Source organism: Rhyacophila brunnea, unplaced genomic scaffold, assembly GCF_057557595.1.
Source record: "Rhyacophila brunnea isolate RB1 unplaced genomic scaffold, BYU_Rbru_1.0 scaffold_6, whole genome shotgun sequence".
In the NCBI taxonomy this organism is placed as follows: domain Eukaryota; kingdom Metazoa; phylum Arthropoda; class Insecta; order Trichoptera; family Rhyacophilidae; genus Rhyacophila; species Rhyacophila brunnea.
Window position 1 is genome coordinate 14,760,971 of NW_028233276.1, and position 15,984 is coordinate 14,776,954.

At 34.5% G+C, this 15,984-nt stretch overlaps 1 protein-coding gene across 4 annotated transcripts in view; it reads left to right on the forward strand.

The window, feature by feature from the left end:
* Positions 1 to 376: 376 nt before the first annotated feature.
* Positions 377 to 15,984, forward strand: part of LOC147065257 (multidrug resistance protein homolog 49-like) — a 34,410-nt gene continuing 18,802 nt past the window's right edge. The window contains exons 1-10 of one of the 4 annotated variants that reach the window (XM_085956357.1): positions 377 to 1,432; positions 1,686 to 1,867; positions 4,195 to 4,388; positions 6,143 to 6,287; positions 8,397 to 8,497; positions 10,607 to 10,778; positions 12,236 to 12,360; positions 12,791 to 12,986; positions 13,780 to 14,004; positions 14,758 to 14,944. In XM_085956357.1, coding sequence (XP_085812483.1) covers positions 1,808 to 1,867; positions 4,195 to 4,388; positions 6,143 to 6,287; positions 8,397 to 8,497; positions 10,607 to 10,778; positions 12,236 to 12,360; positions 12,791 to 12,986; positions 13,780 to 14,004; positions 14,758 to 14,944 — 1,405 coding nt within the window. In that variant the 5' untranslated portion in view covers positions 377 to 1,432; positions 1,686 to 1,807. Of the gene's footprint in view, positions 1,433 to 1,642; positions 1,868 to 4,194; positions 4,389 to 6,142; positions 6,288 to 8,396; positions 8,498 to 10,606; positions 10,779 to 12,235; positions 12,361 to 12,790; positions 12,987 to 13,779; positions 14,005 to 14,757; positions 14,945 to 15,984 lie in introns of all 4 variants that reach the window. The other 3 variants (XM_085956359.1, XM_085956358.1, XM_085956360.1) reach the window with 3 other exon arrangements.

A 15,984-nucleotide genomic window follows, 5' to 3' on the forward strand; every position in this document is an offset into this window, starting at 1 on the left:
TTGGCCGTTTTTGATATGCATGCACATTTTAAAAATCGATTTAGCATAGGTTCTGGCCATTTTTGATGCGCGAAAATTATGAGACTGTTAGATATATAAAGAATTTTTTGGCATTAAAATGTAAAAAACGCTGAAAAGTGCCTTTGGCCCACTTTGATACTGGGCGCCTCATTATTGTAGGTGAAATGTAGCACCTATAGGTACTTCGCACCGATGTATAATGTTATCATAATATTCAATTTACCTATCACAATGTGTAACAGATCGATTCGATTTCCAATTAAAATTATCAGTTAGTAGGTACTGGAAACTTGGCAAGAAGCAAGAAAAATCAAGCTTTCACGCTGCAAAATTATAATAATTGATACGTACAGTCAGTGTGTGTTGAACAACCGTGTGTTTCGAATCGGTGTTCGGATGTGTTCTATTTTTAAAATGATTTTTGGCGCAAATTTTGTTCTGTCAAAAAAAATCTTTATACAAACGCGTGTTTCTGGTTGAATGTAATGACAATTTTACCTTTAGCTAGCTTTTGGTATTAACTCTTAATCATTTCAGATTTTTTTAAATGTAGAGGGTAGATACATACATTCATTTTGAAGTTTATGTGATTTAGTAAAAAAAATATAATAATATATTGTACAAACAAATAAAGACACCAAATCACGGTATTTAGGTACTACCTATCTATCTACTCACTTTCAGTTAAAAATAATAGATTTAATCCTCACAGCGCTGACAGCACAACTGTTGTGTCGTCATTATATGACCATTAAATAATATAATTAGCATGTTATTTAATTGTGGTAATTAAATAGTAATTAAATCCTCCGCGGTGAAGAAAATAATATGAAGTATAAATCTAACGTTTGAAAAACGTTATGTGCACATAGATATTGTTTATTGTAATCAGTACCCTGCTGAGAAATCTCGAATCGTAAGGAGATAGCATCACAATGACTGAATCTTTCGATCCAAATTTTAATTAATTGTAAAATACATTCTTTCATGGTTGAAATATAAAACATAAATTCTGATAACTTTGCTACGGCCTTTGACAAATTTGATTTATACCGATACCATTTATAATTACCTAATACGTAATAATATTCGCATCCACGTATTGTCATTTGTTTTGGCACGAGTTGGTCTATTTTTGAAAATGTTTTGGCAAACTTTTCTCCTGTCAAAGTATGACGATATTATTTCGTCTTCGATTTCAATTTGCGATAAGTTTTATTACTATAATAATATAAATGGAAATGTATCAGATAGTCTGATAGCATGTCTGTAATAATAATTATTTGTACGTGTGTAAAATTATTTTAACAAAATGTATTCAATACGCACAGATTTCACAAACCGAAAACCACGGGCTTTAATATCTACCTGCTTCATATTTTTTGGTATTATACCAATCTATATATATACAGTATATCAGCGCTCGAAATGGAAAAATTTACGAACCGGAGCGCTCGACAGTTTTCTGAAGATTTTTACATAGTAAAGTTATCAAAGTTTATCTGTTTTTTTTCATAAAAATAAGTGTGTTAGAATTTCTATTATATGGCCTATCCAGCTCAGACGGTCAAATTATTTATTCCACGAGACGGAGCGATAATTTTACCGATTTCACGAATAGGAACGGCGCTCCGGTGCGTTCCGGTCCATTTCGAGCCCTGCAGTATATCTAAAATAGTATTATACCAATATCCAAATCATGTAATAAATACCAACAAACGTTGAAAGGAAGTGAATATCTAGTATTACTTTTCAAAATATAAAATAGAAGATTAAAATTATATAAATGACTATAAAAATGAAACTTCAAAAGCCGGGCGTTGAGTATTTTGGATACACACAATTGGTAAGTTTAAGTTTAAATTATTAATTGAGGTGCTAAACCATCTGCATGTGAACAATATTCTTCATCTACGGTGGAATATTTAAAAGAAAAACATTAACATTTGTATCAGAACATTTTAAAAGTTGGCAAAAAACGACGTTCATGTATTCAAGCACACGGTGATGTTCCGTGAGGACAGGCAGACTATGCGCCGCATATGGGCGGCAGTTATTCGAATGGCGAACAAATCGACGGCCAGATATCTTTTCGAAAAATAAATTCGGATTACTGTTGTTTAATGACCCTGTGACCCTGTTAATGACCATCCTAATGACCCTGTTAATGATATTTTAATGTATGTGCCCAACTAATATGGAGAGACATTCCCAAATCCGTAGATAACACGTATAGTTATAACTCGGACATAAATACTTTTCCCGTAAATGACAAAAAATATAACAATATAATATACTGCTATACTGCCCTTCCAAGGAAGAAGGCAGTAACTCGCGAAATTTGTGAAATTGAGTTATGAATGCCATCCGTTAGATAATTTTGAAAGCTATATATTCTGTTCACTTTAAAATCAGTATTATCACTAAAATACCGTTAAAATCATTAGTGAAAAAATAGACATATTCTAAAATAATACATTTTTTTAGCAAAAAGGCAGTAATTGCACCTATTCATTGCAGTTACTGCTTGTTTATTAATACTTTGTTTGTATTTTAACATCCTACTAATAAAAATTACCACCGTTTTTATTAATTCACAGTACTAAAGTTTGAGAAATAACACATAATGTCATTTATCTCGAAAGTGTGTGAGAGTCAGTTACTGCCTTCTTCCTTAGAAGGGCAGTATAGCTAAGACTCGACAATATATTATTAGGCGCCAATAAGAGTGTATTGAAAGACTGATTAGGGTCGGTTTCGTAAAAAAATCGGGAGGGACGGAATTTTCAAGATTTTTTATTTTTTATTTTTATGGCTTTTAAGATTGCCGAAAATAAATAATAGGTAAGTAGGTAGATACCTAACGAATTGGCGAACAGTTTGTAACTAAAAATGATAGGGGATGGTATTCTAAATCTGATTAAGGGCGGCAGTTTGCCTAAGGCCGTCACTGCCCGTTAAAAAATGTAAAAAAATGGGGGGCGGTTTAAAATGAAGATATAAAAAATGGTGCTTGCAAGCAAATGGACATGTGAAGCGACTTGTTTTAAAAGCCTCTAAAATAATTTTAGGTAGTTTTGAGAAAAATGAGAAAAACTCATATCTATTAAATCTGTGAACTTTATGTATTTATTTTTTAATTCGTATATTCTAAAGAGTATTTTGGCTTATCCATTTTAGGTGTGTTTGAAAAGCACACTCAACTATTTTAGCGGGTAATTTACCCTAATTTTTGATCATGCGTATTGACGGTTTTTGGCGTTTTTTTTAAATTCAATCTTTGGCCATCATATAGGTAACAAAAATATTAATATCTAAATACATAATAATATCTAACTCAAAAATTTTCAAAAACCGTTTTAGTGAGATTTGAAACTAGGCGCTTCATGGGTCATATCCGTGGCAGAATACAAAAAAATTAAAGACATTAAGGCTATACCTACCTCAGTTGAGGCACGGTCTAAAAAGATCGTGGCTAGGCGATGCGCGGATTGCGGGTCGCGGGTGCAAATGACGCATGCCAAACGAAATATAATTTGTCATATAAATCCAAAATGCGACCATTTAATGTTCTGTTTATTGTTCTATTAGTAACAATAATAATATATGCATTCACATGTTTTCTTTTTAAAGTAAATGGGTAACGTTTTTAGTCATCTTTGCACGATTTAAGAATTAATAGCCCCGTCGCCATCACGAAACAAATTGACGTGTTCCCAGCTCGACGTTCTCTCTCCGAATGGCAGCGAGTCCAAAATTTCGTCGCGCCTATAGTAGAAAATTATTTGCCGTTTCACTGATGTATCGCCTTAATCAAATCGCACCGTGATTGTAAGACCAACGCATTAGCAAAAGACATATTTTGGATATATTAGGGTTTGAAGTCTTCGTTTTGTTAGGAGAAATAGATTTTCTAAAAAAAAAACATAATATTTGATTTATATCTACATTATATTGCATGTTTTTTCAGTTACTTCACTTTTACATGATCAGGTTCACGACTTCTGCAGTTTTTTTGCATTTAATCTCGAAATTGAAAAATTTGCAGATACGTTGGTTTTACACTCACGGTGCGAAAAGCTATGTTTAGATCTGAATTTGTATATTTTCTCAAATACCAGATTTTAGTGTACCTGGTGCCTACCTAATAATGATTTATTTTATAAATTTTAGTTCCGCTATGCAACATGCGCAGAATTATCAGCAACATGGTTTGGCTTTGTGATGGGAGTGATTACGTCATTTGGTCTTCCCCTATCGCTGATCATCTATGGGGAATACACACAACTCATGGTGGAGAGATCCATACCTGGGGGAGAAGTCTCCAAGACTCTTATAATGAAGTACTTTGGTGCAGGAAAATACATGTGAGTACAGTGAAATGTCGTTTGTTCAACGCGTCCGTGGTACAGTGGTATCTGTACTCATGGCGTGAGACATGGAATCTTACTAAGCTTCAAAGGTCTCGGCTTTTGAGCATTGAGAATCGATGTCTCCGCCGAATCTTAGGGGTAAATTGGTACAACCGTGTTACAAACACTCGAGTTTGTGAGCAGACACAACCGCCCTCGGTGATTGAGGTAATTAGTGATTGAGGAAAAGATGCTTTACGTGGCTAGGACATGTGTTCCGGATGCCGCCAGAAGAGAGTGCGACATTTCGTACTCTTGTGGCCTTGCAGTTGGCGATGGACCGAGGAAAGTGTCGCGAACTTGTGCTCGCCCTATGCCCCAATACTAAGGCGTGACAGGGTGAAAGATGAGAAGACAATGTGATTTATTGTCCTCTCTTTAAAAATACTATATGTAGCACCGATTACAATGTTTTCTTGGTCTATGATATAAATTTAATGATACAATATAAAATGAGGAACTCAGAAGTAATTAATTTTATTAACGGGCAAATGTTTTCATACAAACGAACATCACTATCACTAGGCTATTCTAATTACTTAACACGGTAACACGTTTTCATTATTTTAACTGCTCCAAAATAACACGGATATCACTTAAAGCAATTCCACAAACAAGACAATTATCTACAATAATTGTTAACACACGACACTGTGTCTAACTTGAATCTAATCGGATGCATTTGTAATCAAGTAAGACGTGTTAACTGTGCTACTCAATGAAATTTGACAGCTAGCGGTTAACATGAGCGGCCATGTTAAAAAATATCACGCCTCCAAGGCCTGAACAAAAACGATGCGTGAGTGCGAGTGAGAAAGTATTCGGCACCCTTATAATCTCTGCGACACGCGCTAGAGGATAAAAGGTCTACATATTTTTGAGTCAGTTTCCAAAAGTATCGCTGGCAAATCGTGGTGAATCGCTTCACGTAGCATCGATAATCTGCGAGTTCGTGTTGCTAAATTTCCTATTTTTTGTGTTAAACATAAAGTCAGTGGTATATATTTTTAGTTAATTAAGTAGGAAAGGTGGTTCTGCGTGTTGTATTAAAATATGGTATCCGTACTGATAAGCAAGATGATGGTATTACGTTTCATAGGTAAGTTGATACATGTTCGTGACAATTTATTTGTATATTATTATTTATTTTAATATCAGTGACCTAGTGTTTCTTTAAAATAACTTAAATTATGGATATCTTTACCTAATGGTTGCATTTTGACCGCTTAAAAATACTATATAACGTAAAAAAATAGAAAATTATATTTTAATTCTGAGCGTCTAGTGCGAGCACTTTGGGCGAGCACTAGCGAAATGGTCTCGAGCATTTGTAGGCGAATGCATTCGCTCTCCCACAAACCAAACGCACGGCACGTAGCTTCATTTAGCAATGCAACGGGTGGCGTCTAGATGTATCTATAGTCTATGCACGCCTCAGTTAACTTCCCGGGATCATTAACTGCCTGAATACAACATAATATAATATTTTTTACTTGCTTTTTTAACAATTTTTATATTAATAAGTGATATGTTAGAATAGTCCTGCTTGTGTGACACTTTTCTTAGTGAACGATTGGTTGAAATAATAAGAGACATCATTAAATTTATCTCTTTGTGTTAATTATTATCGAACGAATATAAATAAAATGGAATGCTAAAACATTCACCAATAGGTATGTTATATATTATGTACGTATGCTTCATTGCAGAATCAATGCAACAGCAGAAGAAAATTCTAATCTGCTCGCTGATGATGCAAAGGCTTTCGGAATGGGAACATTCGCTATCGCCAGTATACAGTTCGTGGCCGGAGTCTTGAGCATACAATCCCTAAATTGGAGTGCGCATCGACAAGTAAGATATTATCATTCAATGTTTGAGCTATTCATGTCGACATATACCTCTTATTATCGGTTACATGTAAATTGTACGTAAACATTTCACAAATGACCGTATACTATACGGTCTCCAATTTTATAAGATTCAACATTAAACACCACAACATGCCATGAAGCCCAATTATAGTGGCAAAACTCCCAGGCTTGGGGAATTTACATATTACATGTAAATATTCTTTGACCTCACTGGGATCGAACCCGGAGCTCCCGGATGGAAGGCCAGCGCCTTACGCACTGCATCACGAGGGCCGGGAACTTTGCCATGAAATGTTGTAGATATCGGAAATATATGGCTTTATATTAAAAACCGTCCAACCTCTTTGGGTCGTATAATACTGACATAAAATCTAAATATAACACGGTTCTAGTCGGTTTACACTTTACAGGAAGCCAGTAGCAAATTTTTTCTGAAAATAGCCGATATTCTGGATTATTTGTTAGGTTAGGTTAGAGTAGGTTTTCATTCTTGAATTAATGAATTTTGCCAAAATCAGCTATGAAAATTGAATTAACAAAGAGAAAAAAACGTGTGTTACGGCGAACCGCATAGGTACAAGTTTCCAAACACGCTTATTATCTTATTGTCGTTCTGAAGATGAATTGAAATTATCCAGGTAGTATATTGATATGTATCAAAGATGTTGAAGAAAACCTTATTCTATAGAAAAAGACAGTAAAGATATCAAAAGGAAGCAAAAAAAGACTTCTAATCTACTAATTTTCATACAAATTCTGAAGGGAGAACAAGAAAGTTATTGTTTGTTGCATAGCAAAATGGAACTTGCTTCTTCTAATTTCTAACTTCTAACTAACTTCTTGCTTTTATACAATATACCTACATAAAATTAGAAAAATAATGTTTTAACCCATAGCTTACGGGCCGCACAAAATTGTGTTTATGGTAATTACTTTTCAAATGCAAATTAACACGTTAATTACAAAATTAATTAAAAGGGCCCGTAAGCATTGTGTTAATATTTTGGGAAAATTACCCAGCGGTTCGCTAAACGGCAAATAGGTACCCACAAATAGGTATTGCAATACCAAATGAATATTTCAATACTGGTATTCGTCAAAACATGTTATAGAAAAAAATAAGTACCTACCTATCATTAAATATACCTAGCTATTAAAATCTATTTCAAACACTATTTTATAGCAAGCTAAGTACCAATCTACATTTATTATATTGACCTTTATAAATATGTATAGATCATAAATGTAATATTTTAGAACCGCTACAATTTTTACAAAGTACAGGAAAATCTATCTCAAATTCAACATCTGTTGGGTGTTCTATCAACGCTGGATCAACAGTTATAGAATTTGGAAATATTTGCCACGAATGTTTTCTTTTTCATAGTGACAATTCTATACGTACTTACGTTTGCTTGAGGGATTTTGAGGGAGTATTTTGGATTTATGAAACCGGTATTTCGGTATCAATAAATAATTGAATACCGGTTTTGAAATACCAATATTGCAATCCCTACCTACATATTGCAAAATTTTACAATTTTTCCAAAATTATCAGTCAATTACAAACTTCAAAACAAAGTTTCACCAAATATATTATTACTTTGTACCTACACCTAAAAATGTATAATTACCTACCTATAATACGTCAACTAAAACTGAGAAAAGCAAAGGTGTACAACAGTCCTACAAACTTATCTAAAGAATGATCAAAAATGGAACTACGGACTATTCAAATGTCAGATTCTGTCCAGATTGAGTCTTGATTGGGTAGTTTCCGACTGTGGCTCCCCCATCCATTCTTTAGATAAGTTTGTAGGTCTGTACCCGTGGTCCACCGAGTGTCAGAAACTGATATTGTTTGAATGCAGGTTATTCAGAAAAAAAAATGGACTATGGTGGTACCGGTTTAATCACAAACTGGACAGTGTATTTGATTAGTTGGATATTGTTAAATGTATAATGATCCAATGACTGCGCTGAGTGGGACACATGTAAAGTATGAATAATATATAATGTGCGCGTCGACAAAATCTTTTCGTTAGCTTTACAATATAAATTAAACTAATTTTGATGTTTTTCTTTTCAGATAGCGAGAATACGACTTCTCTTCTTGAAATCGGTGCTTCGTCAAGACATGTCTTGGTATGATACTCAATCCAACCTCAACTTTGCCAGCAAAATTACAGAGTGAGTCTATTGCAATATATTTTGAAACATATTTCACTTAATAATATTGTTTTGTGTAAGAATAATAAATTATCCCTCCAGACGTTCCAATTTTGTTGGGCACTGTGGCCAATTTGGTTGGTATCGGGACATTTTGTATATAGGTGTTTCCGTCGATATAATTTTGTCAGATGACTCGATTCTCTTTAAAATGTAGCAATTTAAAATATATTTGAGGCTGGGATTTTATAGTCATAACGTTTCATCCAATCATTGTTTTGACATGAATATTAATGTTGGCAAGTAAGTAGTATCATTTCCCTCCATTTTGAAAAGTGAAAACAAACTGTCACTTTTATTTTGTTGTCTGGTTTTTCGTCTGGATTCGGGATGTGGATGTGAACAAATAACACACCGGAATTGTTTTAGAAACGGCAATGTATATTTAAGTTAATATTATATAATAGTTACATTTTTAATAATTTATTTTACGGAGGACGAAATGTATGCGTTTGCGATTTAGCTGCTGGCAGCGTTCTGCGCGCCATCTTGTGTTTTCGCTTTTCAACGAGAGCCGTTGACGAAAGAGGGCAACGTTGCAATATCTCCAACGGTCATAATTTACGGCATTGCCGGCTCGGCTCTGTTATTATTATTTATTTTCGTAATCAGCGCTTTACTATTTGTTGGGTTTGATACCGATTCGGGCCTCTCCAGATACACAGAGACATCCCCAAATGGGGTCCATACGGGGGTGCCACAGTAGGTACCCAATTTTGTTTGAAAATTTAATTATTTTTATAATGTTTGAGACATTCACAGTTGTTTGTTATCGTACCTAATAGATTTTTGGGTTGTCACTCGCGTTCTTTTTCCATTTTTCCTCGACATTTCAGGCTCGTTGCAGAGGTCATTTTTAAGAGATAAAATATTGAAATGTAATGTTAGGTGTATGAATACTCAATTGACCAATGGTGAAGGGTGGAGGTAGGCTATTAAGATCCGACGTAAATAGTACACACTAAACATTGTCAGTCATAATTAATTATTAGTTTTCACTGAACTACGAATACAAATTGCAGATCGTGCTGGTTAGTTTTTTTAAATTCATGTTACCCCTGCCTAAACTAAGCCATAAAGGATAAAAAATATTCTTCTATCTATAAAATATCTAAAATTATGTATGATTTAATGGCATAATTTTATAGCCAACACTATTTGCAATTTGTCCCTAGTGTTAGTTCAATGAAAACAATATGTATGACTGACAAATTTGCCACTGCAATGAACACTGGCCACAAATTCGACTTATACTTAGACAGAGCAATATAATAAGGATGTCCCAATACATTATAGCAGCCCCATATCTATGGGACGAAAAATCTTCCTGCTCTTTCATGTACAAATAACTTTCATGTATAACTGACCTTTGCTTCTGTCAGTTACACTCATGGCCCCCTCATCCTGAAGCGGGCCCTCTACCTATCACTAAGGTTAAAGGCGTTGTAACGCTTTATAGTAACGTTTTCCAAATGATGGTCGAGGTAAAATTAAGGATACCCAGTTTGTAAATAAATCCACTTGAATTATGGAGTTGTCAAATATCGACACATAATAATTAAAAATTGCATCGCACAACCACTATTCTCGAAGTAAAATAGCGCTAGAGACTTTTTTTACTATTACCGCAAATTTTTGATGTGTGTTTATCTCACTTATCTGGTCGACCCGTCACGTCGGGCCCCCAAGCTAGAGCCCCCTCAGCCCACCCCCTTGTTGTGGGGGCCATGTTTACATTACATACAAACCTTCTTTAGTCTGTCTATACAAGACATTGGACTATAAAAGAAGGTTTTCATCAACATAATATTATTATGTATTAATTGTATTATTTGTATTCTTACCATATTTCCAGTGGTAGGTTTTGACAACTACTAAATGTCAAACTGACAGTTAAATTCTACTATCTAATTTTTCTACAAACTAAGAATTATTATTGAATTCTATAAATGGTAAGTGTTTCAAGCATTGATATTTCAATAGGCAATATCTTTAATAAAAAACACTACCTACCAAATGATAATATTATATACCTACCTACCTACATAATTCCTCCTGTTTCCATTTCAGTGACCTTAATAAGATGAAGGAAGGCATAGGAGAGAAGATTGGAATGTTCTGCTATCTGATATTCTCATTCATCTTCTCCACTCTCATGTCCTTTGCATATGGATGGAAACTGACGACTGTCGTAATAGTATCGGCGCCTCTCATCATAATCAGTGCCGCCCTTATCGGAAAGGTATCTAATCAAATTATTTTGTTTTGATGGTAGATTGAACCAGTCACAGAAAATAATTGTATAGGTACTTTGTCGAATCACATGGTTCCTCAATGTTACAACGACCATTTCTTCCCACTACGGCTTCAAACAACTCACGATTGTACTTGGTCAAAACCAAATGCCGCCTATTCGATGCTGCATTCTGACGGTGCTGCTTCACGGTAGGGCATCATGGCACCTTAGAAAGGCTCAGAGCAACCATATATCTACTGAGCTTCGAAAACAGGTTTTTGCGACGGATACTGAGTGTGCCTATTATACTGAGGGGTGGTATGACTTTAGGAGTAATGAGTAAATAAGAGAATGCACCAAGCAGCCTCTCATCATGCTGAGAGTGAAGAGGCGACGTTGGACCTGGCTCGGCCACATGCTGAGAATGCCAGAAGAGAACTTAAGCTTGGCTTGCCTGCTCTTAAGCCGACTGGATTTCAGCGTCCTGGAAGGCCGCTAAATACTATCTGTAGAGTATATATGGCGGAGCTACAGGATGCTGGTTTGACCTGAAACGAAGTGGTCAACGAAGACTGGTAAGCGACAGGGATTATGCTCCAACTAAGGGGCGGATATGGCCAAAAAAGAAGAAGAAAGAAGACGGATTCAAATTATGCACACACGTCCTTTGCATATACATGGTTCAGTTGGTTACTAGGAATATTAAATTTCATAGCTCGGAAACAATTATTACTTACCTACCCAAGAGTTTATTGATATGTAAATTCCATGCCTCACATCTGCAAAGTTGTAGGGATTATTAAATCACATTGTACATGTCAAATTTTAAATTCCACATTGTTCAATGTCAAATTTTCCGCTTAAAACTTTTGTGTTAGCGGAGTTTTTTGTTAATTATTTTAATATAAAGAAGTTTTTAGTGAATTACTAATTTATTAGTATCTACAAAGAAAGTGTGTATTTTCAAGTGTGTATTACAAAAATACTGGAGCGATTGGCATCCCCCGATTGGATAAAATAGGAAAATGTACAAAATACGAGAAAAATAGCATTGTATCTAAAATATAGTCTTATTCAGTACATGTTATTCTTTGAGATGAAATACATAATTTTACATATAATTATGTATTGATCATTTATTTATTTGAATGTAAACTTTCAAACTGCTCTTGTGAACACATCACTAAAATAGAGATAGAACAAATCAGAGTTCAAATTCTAATGGATTCAAGCTCTGTACTATTCCAACTTAAATGGAATAGTACAGAGCTTGAATCCATTAGAATTTAAATTCAAATTCCATCAAGTACCTTCGGTCGAAAGTATTAAAATCAGAGTTCAGTTGACAATATTTCATTTTTCTAGACAGTTTCTTTGATAAGAATATGTTATCCAACATGAAATCATAAAATTAGCATAATTAATTATTATGTAAAAGAATATTGTGTTTGGCAATATTGTAGGCGCAGTCATCATTGACGGTAAAGGAATTGAAGAGCTACTGCTACGCTGGAAGTGCAGTCGAGGAAGTCCTCAGCGCTATAAGAACTGTTGTTGCGTTCGGCGGAGAAGACAGAGAAATACAAAGGTTGGTTATCATAAAAACGGTTCTAATTGAGTATCTTCCTGTGATAGATCTTGGCATGTAACCAAAAAGTTTTGATAATATTAAATTATTTCTGGAATGTTTTTAATGTAGTAGATTTAAGTAATATATTTTTATTGTAATTTTCCAGAATGGATGTTGGCTTGTTTATAGCCGCCATCTTCGTTTTGTAGGATTATGTCCACAATTAATATACAACTTAAATAGGTATTCAACTGACAATGTTACGAATAGAAAATTTTGCGATATCATTATTATTCTGGGCGGAGGCTCAATTTCTCATACCATAACTCGTAGAGTACCCGAAATTAACCAAAAATCACACTACCTAGAACTTCAATACCATGACATACAAATACATTCACATGTTTCTTTACATTGCATCGTTCTACCTGAATTTCCTTTTCTCAAGATATGCAGAGCGCCTGGAACCAGCTAACCATGCGGCGATTCATCGAGGCTTAGTGACAGGCTTGGGCGGAGGACTTATGTGGCTAATCATGTATTGGACCTTCGCTCTGGTGTTCTGGTACGGAGTGCAGCTCATTCAAGGTGATAAAGTCTTGCCGTTAGACGACAGAACTTATACACCTGGTGTTCTTGTTATTGTGAGTCTATAATTCTTCCTATTGTTGATCCGTATGTCTGATAACTAACTATCTAAGAATATGTAACTAACCTAATATTGCTAATGATTTAAATATAATTGAAGAAAAGCGACCGCTAATAATTGTAATATTTGAAAAGGGAATTGTGCATAACTCATGACTCAATCCGCCAGGAATATCAGTTCAGATTTAACTTATCAAGCAAAACATACTAAGTAGTTAACAATAAGAACAAAATATGTCAGCAACAAGCGACCGTAACACTACAACCGAAATGCTGAATGACGATAAAAATACTATGTGCCCAAAAATCGCATCTTGTAACCTTGGCTTTGCAGATGTGTCTATAAATAAAAATATATATCTGCATGTGCACCTTATTGTGCTTTCAATAATTGCCATACACTTAATTTAATATGTGAAGATAAATTGAATTTTAAATGTGAATAATTTTGAATGTCTGATGTAACTTGCGGGAAATAAAAACTGGAATAACTGGGTATTACATGTATTAAAATGAAATAGGACTGCCGAAACGTGAATTCTGGACGAGTCGTACTCTATTCATCGGATCCTTGCTCACAATCAAACACACTGACTTGCTAGAAAAAACTACATCTTAATTTTTCCCTGGTGAGGGTTTTGAACCGATAACTCATAGATTTAGAGGCAAATACTCTGCCCATAATTACCTACATATTTTTTTTATATTCTGTAACTACTTCAATAAGATCCAAATGGTTCATAATGGATGGAATGGATGGAAGATCATAATGGTTAAAATATTTTTCAGGTATTATGGGGGATAATAGGTGGTGCTCAAAACTTGGGTCTGTGCACTCCGCACACTGAAGCGTTTGCAGCGGCGAGGGGCGCAGCGCAATCGCTGTATGACCTCATAAATAGAGTACCCGACATTGACTCCCTGGCTGAAGATGGAGAGAGACCCAAAAATCTTCTGGGAAGTATTAAGCTGAATGATGTCACCTTTAAGTACCCGTCCAGACCAGATGTTAAGGTATAGCTATATTGCTTTACTATTTTATTATTAGCTGGTCCATCTATAATTTCATTCACAAAATTGGCTTTACCGTCATGTTGGTTAGAAATGAGACTTGTAAAATAGCATGACCTATTTTAATCACTATAAAAATACATGTAAAGCTCAAAGTACATCAGCAGTTTCTCAGATCGACTATCGGCCGCGATCATGAAAAGTTACGTTTGAGTCATTACAATCAGCAACTCGTAAATTAACGTCATCTCTAATAGTTTCCATTGGCATTTAAAGTGACAACATAACGGTGAAACTTTGAACATAGAATATACTTTTTGTATACCTTTATGAATATCTTGTGAATATATTTTTATTATTTTGAATGAACTAAAAAAATAGTATTTTAGAAGTTATGTGTGTTATATCCAGAGGGTTGGAGCGGACCCTTACTTGCTCCAGCTCTGCTCCAGGGTCTGCTCCACTTCGGGTAAAAAGTTTTAATAGGTATTACATAACAGCTTAAACAAAACAGCTTAAAAAGTAAATATTGTACTCTGAATGTCCGATTATTCCTTAAAAATTTGGTAGGAGCATTTCTGAAAAAATAGCCACAGAAAAGTATGATGCAAATTATATTCCATTTCAATGCCTGTCAAATTTAGAACCATAAAGTAAAGTATTCATAAAGATTTACAACTCATCCAATATATGTATGTATATATTTGGAATACGAACGCATATGATTAATTGACATAAAAAAATAATAATTTGTAGGTTTTGACAGGTCTAAGTTTGGAGATAAAAGCAGGCGAAACAGTAGCGCTTGTCGGCGCTTCTGGATGCGGAAAGTCAACAATTCTTCAGTTGGTGCAGAGGCTCTACGATCCACTCGGAGGAAACGTTCAGCTAGATGGAAAAGATCTCAAAACACTCAATGTTGCTTGGCTCAGATCACAGTTGGGTAAGAACACACCCTTATTAATACGGCACAAGTCTTTGCTAGCTCACTTCTTAGTGCACGTACCATAGGGTGGTTATAATTGTTTATATTTTTTTGAAAATTGATACAATGTAAATTAAACTCTTTGAGAAAATATTAAAATTTATTTATTTATTTTTCTTTTAGTTATAATCACGGTTTTTATCATTACAAAAGAACACATTGTTTATACATTTATTTTTTTAACTCTATATAAAACGGCGGATTATTTATTTAGAAATTGATTTTTGATACACAATTGATAATTTTACTTATTTAAATTCTATTTTGCACGCCATGAAGGAGCGTGGGTTTTATTTGAGTTTTTATTAGTTTTGTTTGAGGAGCGGAACGAACCGCCTTTTTTCGGGAGAGGGCCTCCTTTTTAAAGCCTCCTTCCCCCTCCTCAGAGGTACCACCTGATTGGCAGCGTTTTCGCGCGCATTATTCCTCAACATTTAATTTATTATAAAATCTTATTCTAATCTCTAAACAGCTAGGTAAAATTATTTAAAGCATAATTACGGAAGAAAGCTACGCAGGAAGTTAAGTATTTAAGAAGTTATTTCAATTTACAAATTATAAAAACATCGCGAAAAAAAAATGGATAGAAATCTTCCCCGCCGAAAGATTTCTTATCGTTCAAGTTTCGTATCGGTGTGAGCAGTGCACACATACTATCAAAATAGTCACCCGACGCACGCATATTATTATACAGTGATTAATAGGATACGCGCAGTGCAGTACGTGGCGTTTTATTATATTATTTTAAATTTACAGATTCTATTTAAACACATTATTATTTTAAATTATAAAATGCAGCCTCTGAATTAAATTATACAAAACTAAACTACTGAGTTTAATAGTAATCCTCTTCGGTAATTTTGCTATACATGTTATTATATTTTAATGAATGCTTACATTTATTTATCGCAATTCTCATTTTCTCCGGCATTCATCTCCTTTATAGTATATCAATTTTGCATCTTCCTCACATACCAGTATACATAATTATTATTTAG